The following is a 15029-nucleotide window of genomic DNA, read 5'->3' as shown; positions in this document are numbered from 1 at the left end:
GCAGGTGGGCTTGACCCGGTGGATAGATATGTGGAGGTGGATCACGTGGCGGTCCGTCGGAGGCAACTGTCATGGCTGGAAGTAGTACCTTTAAAAGGCTGATCATGTCCCCCCGCGGTGTGTATTCGGGCGGGCTATACCATGTGAACGATTCTGCCGCCTGGGCGACCCACTCGCTCCAAGGAGATGGTAGAGTGTGGATGAGCCTTACGATTCCTGTGTGATGGGTGGCTCCCCCATACGCGTAGGCGTTCATCCATCGATTGTAAAACTCGGTGACGTAGGACATAAGGAAGATCTCCCCATCCCACTCGTATTCTCTGTAGCTCTCAACTGGGAGGTTCCTATTGCTGGCGTAACGATTACGCATCGGAGCATAATATTGTTGGACCATCTAAAAAAAACTCAGCATCATCCCAAGGATAGAAGGAAACAATGGGGTTTAAGTTTCAAAAACAAATGCTGAGAACATGATGCATATGTAGATGGCTATATATCAAAAGATAGAGGTATGTAAGTAGCATCATGCCAAGAATTTATATTCCAAGGTTATTAGTTCGCGCGTTTTCGTGCTTCGCCGAATCGTAGTATACCGACTTCCCCATAGGCTACTCGCCTCGCACTAGGCATTTCACACCTCTACGTTCATTATTATCGTAAAGTTTCACATTCATCGCACAATTTGTAATCATGTAAGGTTGCAATGAAAGAGAAAAAAAACATGTTTCCAATATGAGTTGTTTCATAGTATAATCAAATAATTGCAATCATACTTCGCGTTTCACAATCTCACGAGAATTATGTAATCCCAAATAAAATTCATTTTTTACAAGGGTAATGTTTCCCGTCGAAATTTCTAAACTTCTGTAATTCAATCCAAAAACTCACAAAAAATATTTTTACCTCTTTCTTCGTGGTTGGGCGGGGAGGAGTCGTGGTGTTGAGCCTTCGACGATTATCAATTAGTAAATTTACACATGAATAGACTTTGACTCAACAAGGCTCTTGGGTCCAGAGCGGAAAGAACTGAGGCTCTGATACAAAACTGTCACTACCGCCCTTCTAGGGTAGAATAAATGCGGCGATCGCGACTTAAACGGACTTAATTGCAACAAGGAAAATAGGCTAGGGTTTCATCAAAGAGGTTTGACCAAAGTATTTAATGAACAATTAAGTATAAGAAAAAAAAGGTGACGCTTTAGCAATGAAATCCAAGGAAGAATGACTATCATAATTTAGGTCAAAATGGCATGGTTCAAAATAATCCAAAACGTAACATGTCTCAATATCCAAAACAAGAATCCAATAGTTTCAGTATCAACCCAACGATAAGAGTAATCATGTTTTAGCGGAAACATCCAAGAGAAGAGTGAAGTCATGTGTGAAGACACGACGACACTCGGAGTTTCAAGAGAATCACATCAATTTAATAATTTGCTCAACACTGCCAACCACTCGTCGCCGCTCAATCTGCACATAGGGAAAACATATGCATGGCTGAGTACTATAATATACTCAGTGGACTTATTGCTAAAAACAGTTTATCAAAGAAAAATTATTTATCTATCATGCCTTTTTCAAGTATCCGTCGGGGTTTTATCTTTAGAAAGGCCCGAGGTATCAAAATATTTCATCGTCAAAAGTCGACTGATCAGTCATTTTCCCATAGACGTTTACCATATCCTCATTCTACATGACAAGGAATGCGGCCGCAAACCAGGTCACTAGACCGGCCAACCCGTACGCTGACACACAGTCTACCATTGGTGTACACTAATCCAAGTAGAGTTTACGGCTCTACGAGGATCCGAATTCGATTTAAATAATAGTGGCAGAGCCACAAGGGATAGGCACGACAAAACAAATCACGGCATAATAAACACAGATTTCATTCTCAACGATAAAGATTTAGGACGTTGTCCTTATTTTAAAAGAAAGCCCACCTCGTCTGCTTAGATCTCAAGTACTTTCTTTCCCTTGCTATCACGCTGAGAGCGCGAGTTATCACCTTTAAATTATGTGTAACACAAATCAGTCTCAATCATTGACTCAAAAACTTGCATGTCCCCCAACGTTTCCCTTTTGCCCATCTATTCGTTTTATATTAACATTCATAATCAAGACATGCTCTTCACATCAATTTATTCATACACAACTCCAGATCTATCATCAAATCATGGTCACGCATGAGTGTTCTTAAACACACCACGCACACACCCACACAAACACGCACGCCGACACACACACACGTCGATCCACACACACATGCATCCCATTCGTAAATTGGTTTCCCCCTTTTCACTCGATCTATATACATGAGGGTTCGAGAACACCGATTAATCGGTTAGATGAGAAAAGATAGATCAAAGTACCTCTTCTTAATGGAAACGTTCGGTAGAAACAAGGTATAATCTTGATTCTTCAACAATTCTTGAGGCTTCAACTTAAATTCTTCTTAAAAGATGAAGAATTCTTGGAGAAAAATAGAAGAAAAATTGAGAGGGAGAGGGAGAAGTGGGACGTGAATTTCAAGGGAGTGGGAGGCGTGTTTTTTTTATTCCTAGGTTTAGGGTTTCTCATGTATTTGTAGAGTACAAAATATAATATCTTTAATTAAATAAATTAAAGATTTGAAAGATATGGTAGAGTGTAGTTGGCGTGATTTTTGGAGAGGAATTCGAAATCTAGGCTATTTAATTAGCCTACGATTTAATTTGGTATTTCACGGAGTAGAATAATACGGAGCAGAATAAAAATAATAATTCCCTCAATAAAATAGGGAAGTGGCGTGAATTATGCTTCTTCCACAAGGAATAAATTTTCTCATGAAGAAAATAAAGAATAATTGGGTTTTGGATTTAATTTGGATAAATATCCCTAGCAATTAATTAAATCCAAGAAAATAGGATTCCTCTCAAATAAGTAGTCATGGTCGAAATTTCCAAAAATATGGGTAAAAATAATTATCGATGAACCTACTCAATCTCACTCACCCTTAAGAATATTTCACCACAATAAATTTCACCTCGCATCAATTATTCGCAGAGCCACGTCATAAAACTTAACCAGATTGACTATTCCACCTCCACGTCACATATTCAACGATATTGACCATTCAAACCAACACTTAACCCCAAAACAGAATTACGTCACAAAGAAATCACGCAATTAATTCACTCATCTTTAAATCCACATACTTCAAAGCATTAAAACATTTAATGCAAAATTTTAGGGTTCTAAAATTAGGGTTCACAAAGTGGGGCGTTACACCCAGGGTCCGGCCTGGCGAGCTTCCGGTTGGAGGGGGTTCGGGCCGCTCCTGTGCCCCAAGTTCTGAATTTTTATGCATTTGGAAGAGGAAGAAGAGGGAGGGGGAGAGGAAGAAGAAGGAGGAAGAGGAAGAAGATGGAGAGGGAGAGAGGCGAGATTTTTTTGCACTATTTTATAATTTTTTTTGCACTTTTTTTTAACATTCTAATTTTTTTTATATTTTTTAGTTTATAATTTATTATTTTTTTTATTAAAAATGAATTTCTCGTGTTATAATTGCTCAACGTTTTCAATTTTTACAAGTAATATAGGCTGGAGTTGTGAATAGTGCAATTTAAAAGTTGTGGCTCGGGATGGGGCATGCACGGTTAGAGCAGTTGTGGCCTAGGACTCAAATTTAGGGGAATGATGACGTAGAAGGGACTTGGGTAGGGGTGGGCAGGTACGGTATACCTTACTGAAACCACCATACCGTATACCTTACCGTAAATTTGGTATGCGAAAAAATCATACCTTTACCTTACCAAAATTTTCGGTATACCGAAGTTCGGTATACCTTATTTTCGGTATGGAGAATTTTCATACCGATACCGTACCTCATTTTCGGTATGCCGTATCAATGTTCGGTATACCTTACATTCAACATCAATGAAAATTGAATATTTGAGTATATTTTATAATTTAAATAATATATTAAATACTATATTTTATTCATATTATATTTATATTTCACAATAGATTTTATAATTTAATAATATATAAAATATATTTTATATATAAGGGCAAATTGCCTAAAAAGTCACAAACTTTGGGGAAAATTTGGTTTTTCCCACAAACTATAAAAGTTGCGCCTAAAGTCACGAACTTTATCGGATCGTGCAAATTTCCCAAAGTACCCGACCTGACGACATATTTTCGTTAAAAACTAATCCCACGTGGCATGCCGGAGGCGAGACTTGGCAACATTTCTGACTGGGCACAAAACGACATCGTTTTATGCTTTTTTTATTGAATCTTCTTTACACGTCGTCGATTTCATCCCTAAACCGTTTGTCGATGATTTCACTCTTGTCGATTACGTTTTCCGTCGATTGAATTGGGGTTGCACTTTCGAAATCAGCCAAAAAGAGGTTATATTACCTGAGTTCAGAAATTTTGCCAAGTCACACATCTGGCATGCCACGTGGAATAAGTTTTTAACGGAAATATGTCGTCAGGTCGGGTAGTTTGGGAAATTTGCACGATCCCATAAAGTTCATGACTTTAGGCGCAACTTTTATAGTTTGTGGGAAAAATCAAACTTTCCCCAAATTTTGTGACTTTTTAAGCAATTCACCCAATATATAATTATATTTATATTTTACGGTATATACCTTAAATTATGGTATATACCAAATTTCGGTATACCGCGGTATATAAAAATTCATACCTTTACCTTACCGAAATATTTCGGTAAGGTATCATACCGTACCAAAAATCACGTTCGTATTTTTTATATTTTTTCGATACGATAAGGCCGATATATCGGTATTTCGGTATTTTTTCTCAGCCTTAGACTTGAGGCCTGAATCCGGGTCGGGGTTAATGATGCTTTAAAGTGAAGTGAATCCGGGTCGGGGTTAATGATGCTATAAAGTGAAGTGAAGATGCAGCAAATTAAGAAATTATGGGGCCACAAACATTCCTTCCGGCAAGCGTGAACTATCCTCTCTCTGTCTCCACACGCTCGCCACCATCTTTTTATTATTTTGATTGGATTATCCATACCCACATTTCTCAAATAATGACATCATTTGCAACAAGTTTAGATTTGAAAGGATTCTTATCTTTTATTAACAACAAATACATATAAATGATTGTAATTTATCTTTCTTTAAAAAATTAGTTTAGACATACACATATTTTGCATAGAAGAAATGTTATCCAACAACTATCAGCATCGTTTTCGTTTGATCACATTTATAGCATCAAAGCTCTATTTGGTATCTTATTCAACTATTTGAAGTTATAGAGAAAATAAAAAAAACCGAAATTTGATTTTAAATCAGTATAAAATATATATAAATAATGTATAATAATTCTCAAAATTCAATAAAAAACCTATCACTCAACTAGAAAATTAAAGCATGAAGAATGGAGGTCGACATCGGGCAATTAATGACTTGGATCAGATTCAGCGGTGTGATTATTCAAAATAAATTGGGCTAAGATCGAAATTGGTAATACAGTATTTATTCAAAATCCATTATTACAAGCAAACATTCCAACAACAAATCTCAGTATTCTTTGAGAATCTTAGCTTTCTCGAGAATGTATTTGCCCTCCTTGTATTTCTGTCGGGCATCAAAAGCGGTGAGATAAGTCCAGCCCATTTCGTCTCCGCACGTGCGGCAGAATATCTTTGCAATTGCGTAGTCACCAGTCATAAGTTGCCTCACTTCCTTTGCTCCAACCACAACATTCATTGCCTGCCTAAACATATAGGCCTCCCCAGATTTTGCCTATTTCATTTAAACACTATATTTAGCCCTAAATGATTTTTCTTTCAAATTATACACCTCAATTATTGCTCTGTATCCATTCACAAATAAATAAATAAATATCATAAATCAGTCAGGGGAATTTGAATTTTGGAACTACTGGTTTGATCATGATGATATACTATATAATACAGATTAGATAGAGATACATTGAACATAGTAAACAATAAATGAATAATAATGACCTTAAACTTTTTGGATTCAAGATAAGCATGTAAGGCAACAGGATTCCGGCAGTTTCTGCAACTGTATAGTGGACGCCCTCCACTCTCATCCATAATATCCCAGATCAAATAGATATATCTATGCTTCAAGAATTTTAGTTTTTTTTTTGTGATTTTGTAGTTTGATTTGCTTGAATCAAATTATAGACTGAAGAGTGATTGCTGATTGGTGGTAACAAGATAGACCTTGACTTGTTAACTTATGGGTATCCAATTTCGTCACGGAAATTATTACTCTTATCTATTTGGATGGTATTAGGTTTCGTACATTAGATAATAGTACTCAAACATAATTTAAGATTGAATTATAAGATTTTATTAGTTGGTGTGTCTATGATTAATTACCACATGATTATTCATCTAAAATTGAACTATAAGATTAAATTTCATAAATCAAATGTATTATATATTTAATCTCAAGATACAATCCTACATACGCCTCAAATGTTATCAAAATGTCATCAATTATGATTATAAATTGCTTATGGCCAATGAGACACCATATCGTGCATGACTAATGAGCCTGGGCCCATAAACTGATAAAAGTCCAACAAGACTCTTGCAACCCAAGTTAAATAGATTTTTTAAGGTGTCGTATGACTTTGATCCATGATCTTATTCGATAGAAGAGAAAATTTTTGATCAAAAACTGCATTTCATTATAAATCTAATTATGAGAGTTGATTGTCATAATATTCTTTATATTAATTTGTCTCAATTTCAAATTCATTCATGTATTCTCTATTTCTCTTCCATTATTCTTACACTATTATAACTCCATTCGTCTATTTTTAATTGATTCGATGTGACTCAGCTCAAATTTTAAGAATTTTAATGAAAAATGAGTGGAAAAGGATAATGAAATATGAGGCATACTTATATAAATATATTAGTTTTATAATAAAAATAGAGTGTGAGGTCCATTACCAACAATGGCTGATCCGGAACTTTTAGTATGGGAGTATGTATTGTACGGCTGATCCAGAACTTTTAGTATGGGAGTATGTATTGTACGGAAAATAACTACGTCACATGTTAAAAATAAATTAATAACGAAACTAACAATTTGTGTTGGTAAAAGTGGCAGCTATAACCATAAAACAAAAATAAGAAAAATAGCAAACTATCTAATATTGAATTTTTTTAGATTCATACCAAAGCATTAAGAATATCAACATATATAAATATACACGAAGAAAGAAAATTAAATTCATATTAAACTATTAAGAATATAATTGAAATAAAAAATAAAATACAATATGTACCTAATCTTGGAAACAGAAAATAGGCTAATTGAATAAAATAAAATGCAATTAAAAAACTATCTAGAGATAAAAATAAGTTGCAATAGATCATTGACATAAAATAAAAGATTGCATTTTCAATATTTATACGACATTAAGAATATGATTCAAATAAGAGTTAAATGCAAAAATAAAAAAACTACCAAGATAAAAAAAGTAAATTGCAGTACATAATTAAGATAAGATAAAATTATAGAACTCCTCTCCATTATAGGAATTGCAGTACATCATTAAGATAAAAAAAAAAAAAACAGTGGCGATATGTCTATCGGACTCTGGCCTAGAGGGTGTACTACCACTAGAATAATTGAACTCATTGCGATTCCTACTTCAATTATACATTACGAACCCAACATGATTTGTCAAGAATTATACATGGCTTAGCTAATAAGTGAGTAATCTTTTGAGACTTTTGTCAAGAATCATGATTTGGTGATTCAGTGTTTCGTTTTGGTGTATGTAATGTCGTTAGGTTTTCCCTTTCTTGTGTTGTTTTAATAATGTAGATATTCCTAGTAGACCTAACATGAGGACAGGGAAGGAATGCTTGTTGTTAGAGATACAGCTACCTTGCCATGGCGGTATGGCCTTTGTATAGTTAAATTGTTGAGCAGCTACATGTTCTGCATTCAATGTATAAAATTGTACTCCATATGTGGTTCAATATACAGAAAATGTCATCACACGACATCATCATGTTAAAGATAAGATCCACGTGTGTTAGGAATGGATTAAGTGGTAACAAGGAATCAGGGTCCAGGATATTGGTTTTGCCTTCAACACACCTTTTGCATAATGACCTCTTTGTTGAGTCAATAATAAATTCTACTATATTTAAGTAGGACTTCGTAATTACGTGGAACCATCCTTAGCATGAATTCTTACTCAGATGTTCCATAAAAAGCGTGATTGTGGACTATTCCTATTTAAGAAGAGAGTGTGTTGAAATCTCCATGCATTGCAGTTTAGCAGCCAACTACTCCTTTATGCACGGAGAGCGACACATTTAAGCTTGTTTTTGAGTATGCTCTTAGAAGCCGAAGGGCAAATGTTGAATTCCACAGCACCTCTGAGTTGTCCTGATTGCTTGTTTTTATATTGTGGAAATTGTCAAAGTGTACTGAGATGCGTAGGAGAATCTTGATTTGATGTACTCATTGTGTAAGCAGCTATGCTAGGCATTTAGCCCATGCCTGCAAGTTTGTCATTTGAATTTAAGATGAAGGAGAATGTCATGTAAGCTTTCCGAGTGAGCTTCAGCTTCCTGGTTCGGTACAGAAATATGGATTGTTGGACTTGGTTTTTAAATGAACAACTTTAGAAAAATGTATTATGATTGTTTGGAAGTCATTCTGCAAATTGTCTTTTTTGGTGGACTTACCTTTTCATGTTGGTGGTCTTAATGAAGAGAGAGTAAAGTACTCTTTGCCAAAAAAGGAAATGACTCGGCTACAGTGGGACAACCCAAAAAGGAATACGACTCAGCTACATAGGGACGGAGGGAATAATACGGATCTGTTCTTCGTACCTTTTGAACAAGATGTTACTCCACTATTGATAATTTCCTGGTTTTACTGTTTTAATAGCTTAAATGGCCATATTCGTTAAGTGAGTTGTGATGATTAAGTGGTATACACAGCCAATTAATCGGGTGCTTGTGTACCCGGTTTTTGTTGTGATTCGAAGCGACACTGGTTGGCACCATAATGCAGTTACCCTTTTGATGAGCATGACCGTGACTCATCATACTTGAGGCTCCAGTTTTCTCGCTTTTCTGCTCCCAAGGTCAAAGGGTGGGCATTGTGGGAAACGTTGAGCTTGAGGCTGGACAGGTGAAATTACTATTCATCTGTGCTTGACCATCTATGTTTAGTGGACATCAGAGTTTTACTGAAAGCCGTTGATGATTAATTAAACGCTCTAAACATGAAAAACCACTTCTACGCTTCTGTGTAGGGCTGACTGAGTGAGGAGATGATTTACACATTGTGTCTGGTGCGTTGGAGTTTCGTGAGGGACCTGCAGATGGTTCGCTTAGGATCCAGTGAGTTTGCACCAATCGACACATTTTGCATAAGGGGCTCTTTGTCCTAGCATTTCCCTTTTACTTTGGTTCCTGTCTTACCAGTTGTTACTAATTATGGAGGCTACCTTTAAAAGAACTGTTGGTGTAAATTTTTATCTTCAAAGCCGTGATAGTTCTTGCTGCCCATAAGTCCATGTAGTTAGAATAGTAGGAAAAGCAGCGATCTAACTATTGTAAGAACTTCTTTGTTAAAAACGATGAAATAGTTAAATCTGGTTGAATTCTCAATGGTTCTAACAGTGCAATCCCATATCAACTATCAACGGAAATTTAGTAGAGGCCAAGAAAAGACAAACAGAAAAAGAAGGGATAAAGAAAAATAAGGAACAATACAAGCCAAAAAAGAAAGAACTACAACATTTTATTTACAAATAAATGGTTTGTGGCTGTTTTCTAAAAAAAAAAAAGTCTCAAACTTAGTGTTCACTTGTAAAGAATGATCATTTTCTGCTGTGCATTTATGTGCCATCAAAAAAGGAAGACTGCTCATTCAATACGTTCAGCTGGGCAAGTATTTTGGCAGCCAATGACTTGGTACTACTACTTCCTCTCTGAGTGATATCCACTAGGGACATTTGTGCTGATTTACCGTATTTTGTCTTGAAATCCACGAGTCTAAATATCCGTTGCAACGCTCCTAATGTTTTCTCCTGCAGGCTGCTGCAAGACGAGTTTAGCAGCTTGATGATCAGAACCACTGCACCAGCATCCTCAAGCACCTTGCACCCGTTTTGTAGTTGCACGCCTTCAATCAAGGTCAAGATTGCATCCAACGAAGCTTCACAGGCTGGGGCATCTTGTTCACCTAGTACCATCACGAGTGGTCTCACAGCACCTGCTTCCAAAAGGCAGAATGATGTCTCCGTGCTGCAAATTCCTGTGTGGACAGGGCAGATACCTTCTCCAGAAGGTGCAAAGCAGCAGCTGAGGAAGCCATTGGTTTTGACTGGTGTGGTCAGGCTGCTAGAACTTTCTGATAGCTGCTTTAGTGAAATGGCTGCGTTTCTTTTCGTGGGAGGGGCTCCGGAGGCTAGCAGTTTCACTAGCACAGGAACAATGCCTGCTTCAGCCACTCTCTTCTGCCATTCAAGATTTGAGGGGACTGTGAAACGACAAAGAGCTTCAGCAGCATTTTCGACCACCTCTTTTTCGTGAGCAGCGCGAACATTTCTGAGACAGTCGAAGATGACCTCAAGTGCACCACACTCTGACAGGTCCTGGGACATCTGAGGATTGTGGGGGAGGCGAGAGATCACACCCATGGTAGCAGCTTTCTCGTCTTTACAATCTGAAGTGTTGATGATTTTGACCAGCGTTGTAATGCACCTCCTGTTGACATGTTCCTCAAAAGTCGGATGATAGCCATCTTCTGTCAGATAATAGAGCAGTTTCACAGCATTTGCCCTCACAGCAAGGTCGTCAAGCTCACATAATTGGACAAGTATTTTCACAGCAGAGATCTGTCGAACCACAGCATAATAACACGAAGATATACAATCAGCACCAATATATAAATTTCATGCTTATGCCAAAACTACAAGTCTACCTGTCTCAACTCCCTTCTGATGTCCAAACCAGAAGGCGATCTGCACAAGGCGTGGAAGGTGTGGAGAAGGGTTTCCTGTGTATCAGGCCCGGTAAATGAAACCAGTGAGAATAGCTTGAAAATATCTTCTTCAGTTTCCAGAAGTCGAATCTGATCTGCAGAAGCATCTGGGGATGCTGTGGACATTGCTAGATGCATGATTATCCTCGCCACATGTTGGCGCAATTGGGATAGAGCGTGACAGAAGAGCAGTTCGAACAGCTGGCTTTTAGCTCCTTCTTTGATCAGTTGAATGCCGTTTGATGCCACCCCTGATAGGTTGTCTAGAGCTCTTACAGCTACTGATTTAACCTCTATATCGTCGAGCTGAAGCATCTGAAGAAGAGGCTTCAGTGCTCCGTCTCTAGAAAGACACTGCTTGTCGTGATCAGTCAGCTCAAGATCGGCTAATGTATCCGCCATGATTACTTGAATGGCCACAGGTCCTGTTTGGGCATCAACTCATCAAAATTTATTAGAAATGCAGTGACTATTTTTCTCGGATGACTTATTTTTGAAGCTGTACCTTCAAAAAGACGCTGCAACAGAGGCCTAAAGAATTTTGCCCTTGCCATCTCCACGACGTTCTTATCATTGAAGGAAAGACTGTCCAGAAGCTCTTGGGCGTATTTTGAAGCTTGAGCATCGTCGCTGTTTGCTAAAGTGACGAGAAGAAGTATTCCTCCCTGCGCGTCGCCAATGAGATTCCTTACATTTTCAATCCTCGAAAGTTCCAAGAGCAGCTGCAGTGCCCGCGTGCTTTCTTCAACTTTGCGTGCAAGCGAGTAAACAACAAGCCTGATGCTGTCGTTATGATTAGCAATCGCCTCCTGACATAAGTAAGTTGCAATGCTGTGAGTGTTCATCAGTTATCAATATAAACTAAGTGAGAGAGTTGTTTATTTTCTTATAAACTAAACCAACCATTCAAAAACAAAGGTGGGGACGATCTTACCTTGTTATTATCACTATCCTTTGCAAGGGAAAACAAGATGGCTAAAGCATGCAATCTTGTCTCACTATTTTTATCATGAAGAAGACCTGCAATTATCGGTATGTAATCCTCCATAACCACCCATTCTCTATGCAGCTCACCTTTTTCACACAATTCATGAAGCTTTGCCAAACAATTAACAACTTCTTGGTTATCACTTGACTGTATCTCGGGTTTCATGGAAGCAATACTGATCATGATGTTCCTGTTCTTCCACTCCTCGATGGACTGCCGGAGAGTTCTATTCGGGCGTACAGACAGTTTGCTCAAGGGGGTCTTAGTCAAGGGACAAAGGCTATTCCCTAAAGCTAACCACTTCTCAATCGCCTCTCTCTCAAACGTATAACCCGATGATGTCTCGACCGGATCCATCATGATATCCCCAGTGATCGGACAGAAAAATGACTGGAGAGGCTCTAGCAGCTGCCTCCCCAGCGAGTTGCGTTTGGTGAAGTACTTCATCTCCTTTTCCTTTGGAGTAGTAACCAGATCAGCGTTTTCGAGCATTAGAATGATCTGCTCCATCCTCAGAGCCTCATTTCTCGACTCGATATGCTGTATATCATTCTTGAAACTCTCAAACTCCATCTTTAAATCATCACACTCTTCAGATGAAATCCCCACGGATTCAGCAATGAGAAGGAGCAGATTGCTTGCGAAAGATCGGTCAGTAGCTCTTCTGTCTTCCAATCCTGTTTCGACCTTTTGCAGTATCTCTTCCTCCATTGCAGAGACTTGATACTGAGCTTCTTCCATGTTCTTGCAGAGATTGAGAAGCCATTGATTCGTCTGGGGCGAGACGTCCAAGGAGTCCAACGGGAAGAGTGCCATAGCCCGGCTCATGCTCTTGCTGGTGCTCTCCATCTTCTCCACAATCTTCTTGCAGCTCAAGAGGAGGTAAATCTTGTTGCCATTGCTACAGTCTGCAGCCAGCTGCTTGGCTGCATCGACCTCCGGTTTGAGGGCCTCGAGAGCACGGCTGACGGTCTCGGAGTTCTTGACTTTGAATTTGGAGAGCTCTTGGAGGAAGATGGCAGTTTTCTCGAGGGAAGCAGAGAATCTCTTGAAATTGTCCTTGTGCACCAGGACTTGCCTTGCCAAGGCGACTGCTTGAAGCATGGATTGAGCTGTGTCAACGAGAGAGGTGTGGTTTTCCATTCCAGTTTTGAAGATTGAATTTTTAGCGGCGTAGTTGAAAGTTGAATTGAAACTAGAGGCGAAGAAATTGTTGCAGAGGGTTGTTTGGAATTTCAGGGAAATTGAATCAACTTTGCATACGCGGTTTTGTAGAAACTAGAAAGTGTGTGGCTGTACATAAATCTTGACTTTGGAGTCAACGTTGACGTGGCTATCTTTTTAGGTAGTTATGGAATCTTTTGCTGGTTAGTGACTCTAGTAACAATATACTCCATATTGTAATTGGGGTGAATAGTGTATTAATTAATTTTTTTGGTGGACAATTTACACACACTCCTCATTGGATATTTGCTATCCCTTGACTTGACTAATCAAACAGTGATCGATCATATAGTCAACTGATTAATAGCAATCATTGTGTTTGTTAATTGGAGTGATTTTGATCTGATGAATTTCCAGGGTGTTGCCTTTGCGTCGGACAAAACTATAAAATAAACCAAAGGTGCAATTACGTAAAGATAAACGACTTGGACCAAAAAAAACAGATCTACGGATAAATAAAATAAACATTCGCATTATGTACTGAAGTTTACATTTCAAGTATTTCATGCCTAAAACCCAAAAGTAAAAATATTAAAAATCATTTAACTAAATATAACAAAATAAGTAGTCATCAACTGGAAACACAAACAGCTCCCAAATTAGTATTTTAAAGGTTGATAGCCCTGACAAAATATATGGAAATTTTAGTAACCATTTATTTTGTACTATTTTTTAAATTACAATTGTACCCCAAAAATAACCTATATGGAGTACTAGTATTTTGATCTACTTTAAACAGTAGCTTATATACTATACTTATATGTGTCATAGTGGTAGAACACTAATACATGAAGGTCAAAACTTGGGTTCAACAATTCCTACAGCTGCACTAATATATTTTGGCTTTTCTGTTTTAAGCATATTTTTTAAAGAGAAGAAAATTGATGGATTAGATTTTGAAGCTCCAAATTATTGTGATTATTTAAGGTGGTGAACATCGTCTATCAACCTTTGTATTGTTGAACATTCTGTAAAAGTGTTGTCTGTAGAGACGGAGAAAACCACTACAAAAAACTTCATCTATACCTTGATTTGATATGGCCAAGTCAGGAATTCAATTTCAATATATATACGTTAGTATGCCTTGCATTTGTTTCCTAATTGGGATATGATTATGTTTCCTAATTAGGATAGGATCTCATGTGTGTCTATTTATATGGGAGTACAGCACATAATTCTGTGATTGTGATCTTAGATCCAATCTGAAATCTGTAGCCAAAATCTGAAAACACTCTGAATAAAATTTGTTCTTCGTTCCTGTCCGTGGATGTAGCCAATTGGCAAACTGATACGAACCTCTATTAGTTTAGATATTATAGGGATTTAGCATATCTTTTTCTATATCTTTGTTTTCTTGTTCATTAAGTCAGTAGCATTATAAATAGGATAGACTGTTATCTTTTTTATTCATTCAATCAATTAATGAAATATTTTCTCCACCAAAGATAACGTGTGTTTTCCAATCCTAATTTTGGATTCCCTCCGCCGATCCTAATTGGACGTCGGAGTATTCTATCAGCCGCCGAGTTATCTGCCCGACGGGAACGACTCCCGCGCACAGAAACTCCGCCATCGTCCGCCGAGCCTGTTGGCCGCCGGAAATGTATCTTCACCGCCGAGCGAAACTCGCCGCCGGTGCTTGTTAAGGGAAACGCCCTTATCAACTGGTGCTTTCATCCAGAGCTCAGCATCCTCCGTCTGCGTTCATCCATATCCCCAAATAAATCACCACCATTTCTACCACAACCACGATTCAGTCCGTCGACATGTCATACGACTACGCCAGC

At 38.0% G+C, this 15029-nt stretch overlaps 2 protein-coding genes across 2 annotated transcripts; both read right to left on the bottom strand.

Moving 5' to 3' along the window:
* Window positions 1-5475: 5475 nt before the first annotated feature.
* LOC121793944 (protein yippee-like At4g27740) lies at window positions 5476-6205 on the bottom strand. The gene is made up of 2 exons (XM_042191966.1): window positions 5996-6205; window positions 5476-5771 (listed from the first exon to the last, which is right to left on the bottom strand). The coding sequence occupies exons 1-2, from the start codon at window positions 6086-6088 to the stop codon at window positions 5547-5549; spliced, it is 318 nt and encodes a 105-aa protein (XP_042047900.1). The 5' UTR covers window positions 6089-6205; the 3' UTR covers window positions 5476-5546.
* A 3447-nt stretch (window positions 6206-9652) lies between these two features.
* On the bottom strand, window positions 9653-13270 carry LOC121794649 (U-box domain-containing protein 43-like). Its single transcript, XM_042192914.1, has 4 exons — window positions 11965-13270; window positions 11536-11839; window positions 10971-11455; window positions 9653-10884 (listed from the first exon to the last, which is right to left on the bottom strand). Exons 1-4 carry the CDS (start codon window positions 13159-13161, stop codon window positions 9883-9885), a joined length of 2988 nt encoding a protein of 995 aa, XP_042048848.1. The 5' UTR covers window positions 13162-13270; the 3' UTR covers window positions 9653-9882.
* Window positions 13271-15029: the final 1759 nt, after the last annotated feature.

This window comes from Salvia splendens, chromosome 3, assembly GCF_004379255.2.
Source record: "Salvia splendens isolate huo1 chromosome 3, SspV2, whole genome shotgun sequence".
NCBI classification, from domain to species: domain Eukaryota; kingdom Viridiplantae; phylum Streptophyta; class Magnoliopsida; order Lamiales; family Lamiaceae; genus Salvia; species Salvia splendens.
The sequence above is the reverse complement of the archived record's forward strand: the minus strand, read 5'-3'. Positions and strand labels throughout refer to the sequence as shown.

What these genes read in the sequence shown, in the direction of transcription:
- LOC121793944 (XM_042191966.1), bottom strand. Translation starts at nt 6,088, where the DNA reads ATGGATGAGAGTGGAGGGCGTCCACTATACAGTTGCAGAAACTGCCGG. An exon ending in TTGAATCCAAAAAGTTTAAG is followed by an intron (nt 5,772 to 5,995) that starts GTCATTATTATT and finishes TAAATGAAATAG; the next exon opens with GCAAAATCTGGGGAGGCCTA.
- LOC121794649 (XM_042192914.1), bottom strand. Translation starts at nt 13,161, where the DNA reads ATGGAAAACCACACCTCTCTCGTTGACACAGCTCAATCCATGCTTCAA. An exon ending in AGGATAGTGATAATAACAAG is followed by an intron (nt 11,840 to 11,964) that starts GTAAGATCGTCC and finishes TACTTATGTCAG; the next exon opens with GAGGCGATTGCTAATCATAA. An exon ending in GTTGCAGCGTCTTTTTGAAG is followed by an intron (nt 11,456 to 11,535) that starts GTACAGCTTCAA and finishes ATGCCCAAACAG; the next exon opens with GACCTGTGGCCATTCAAGTA.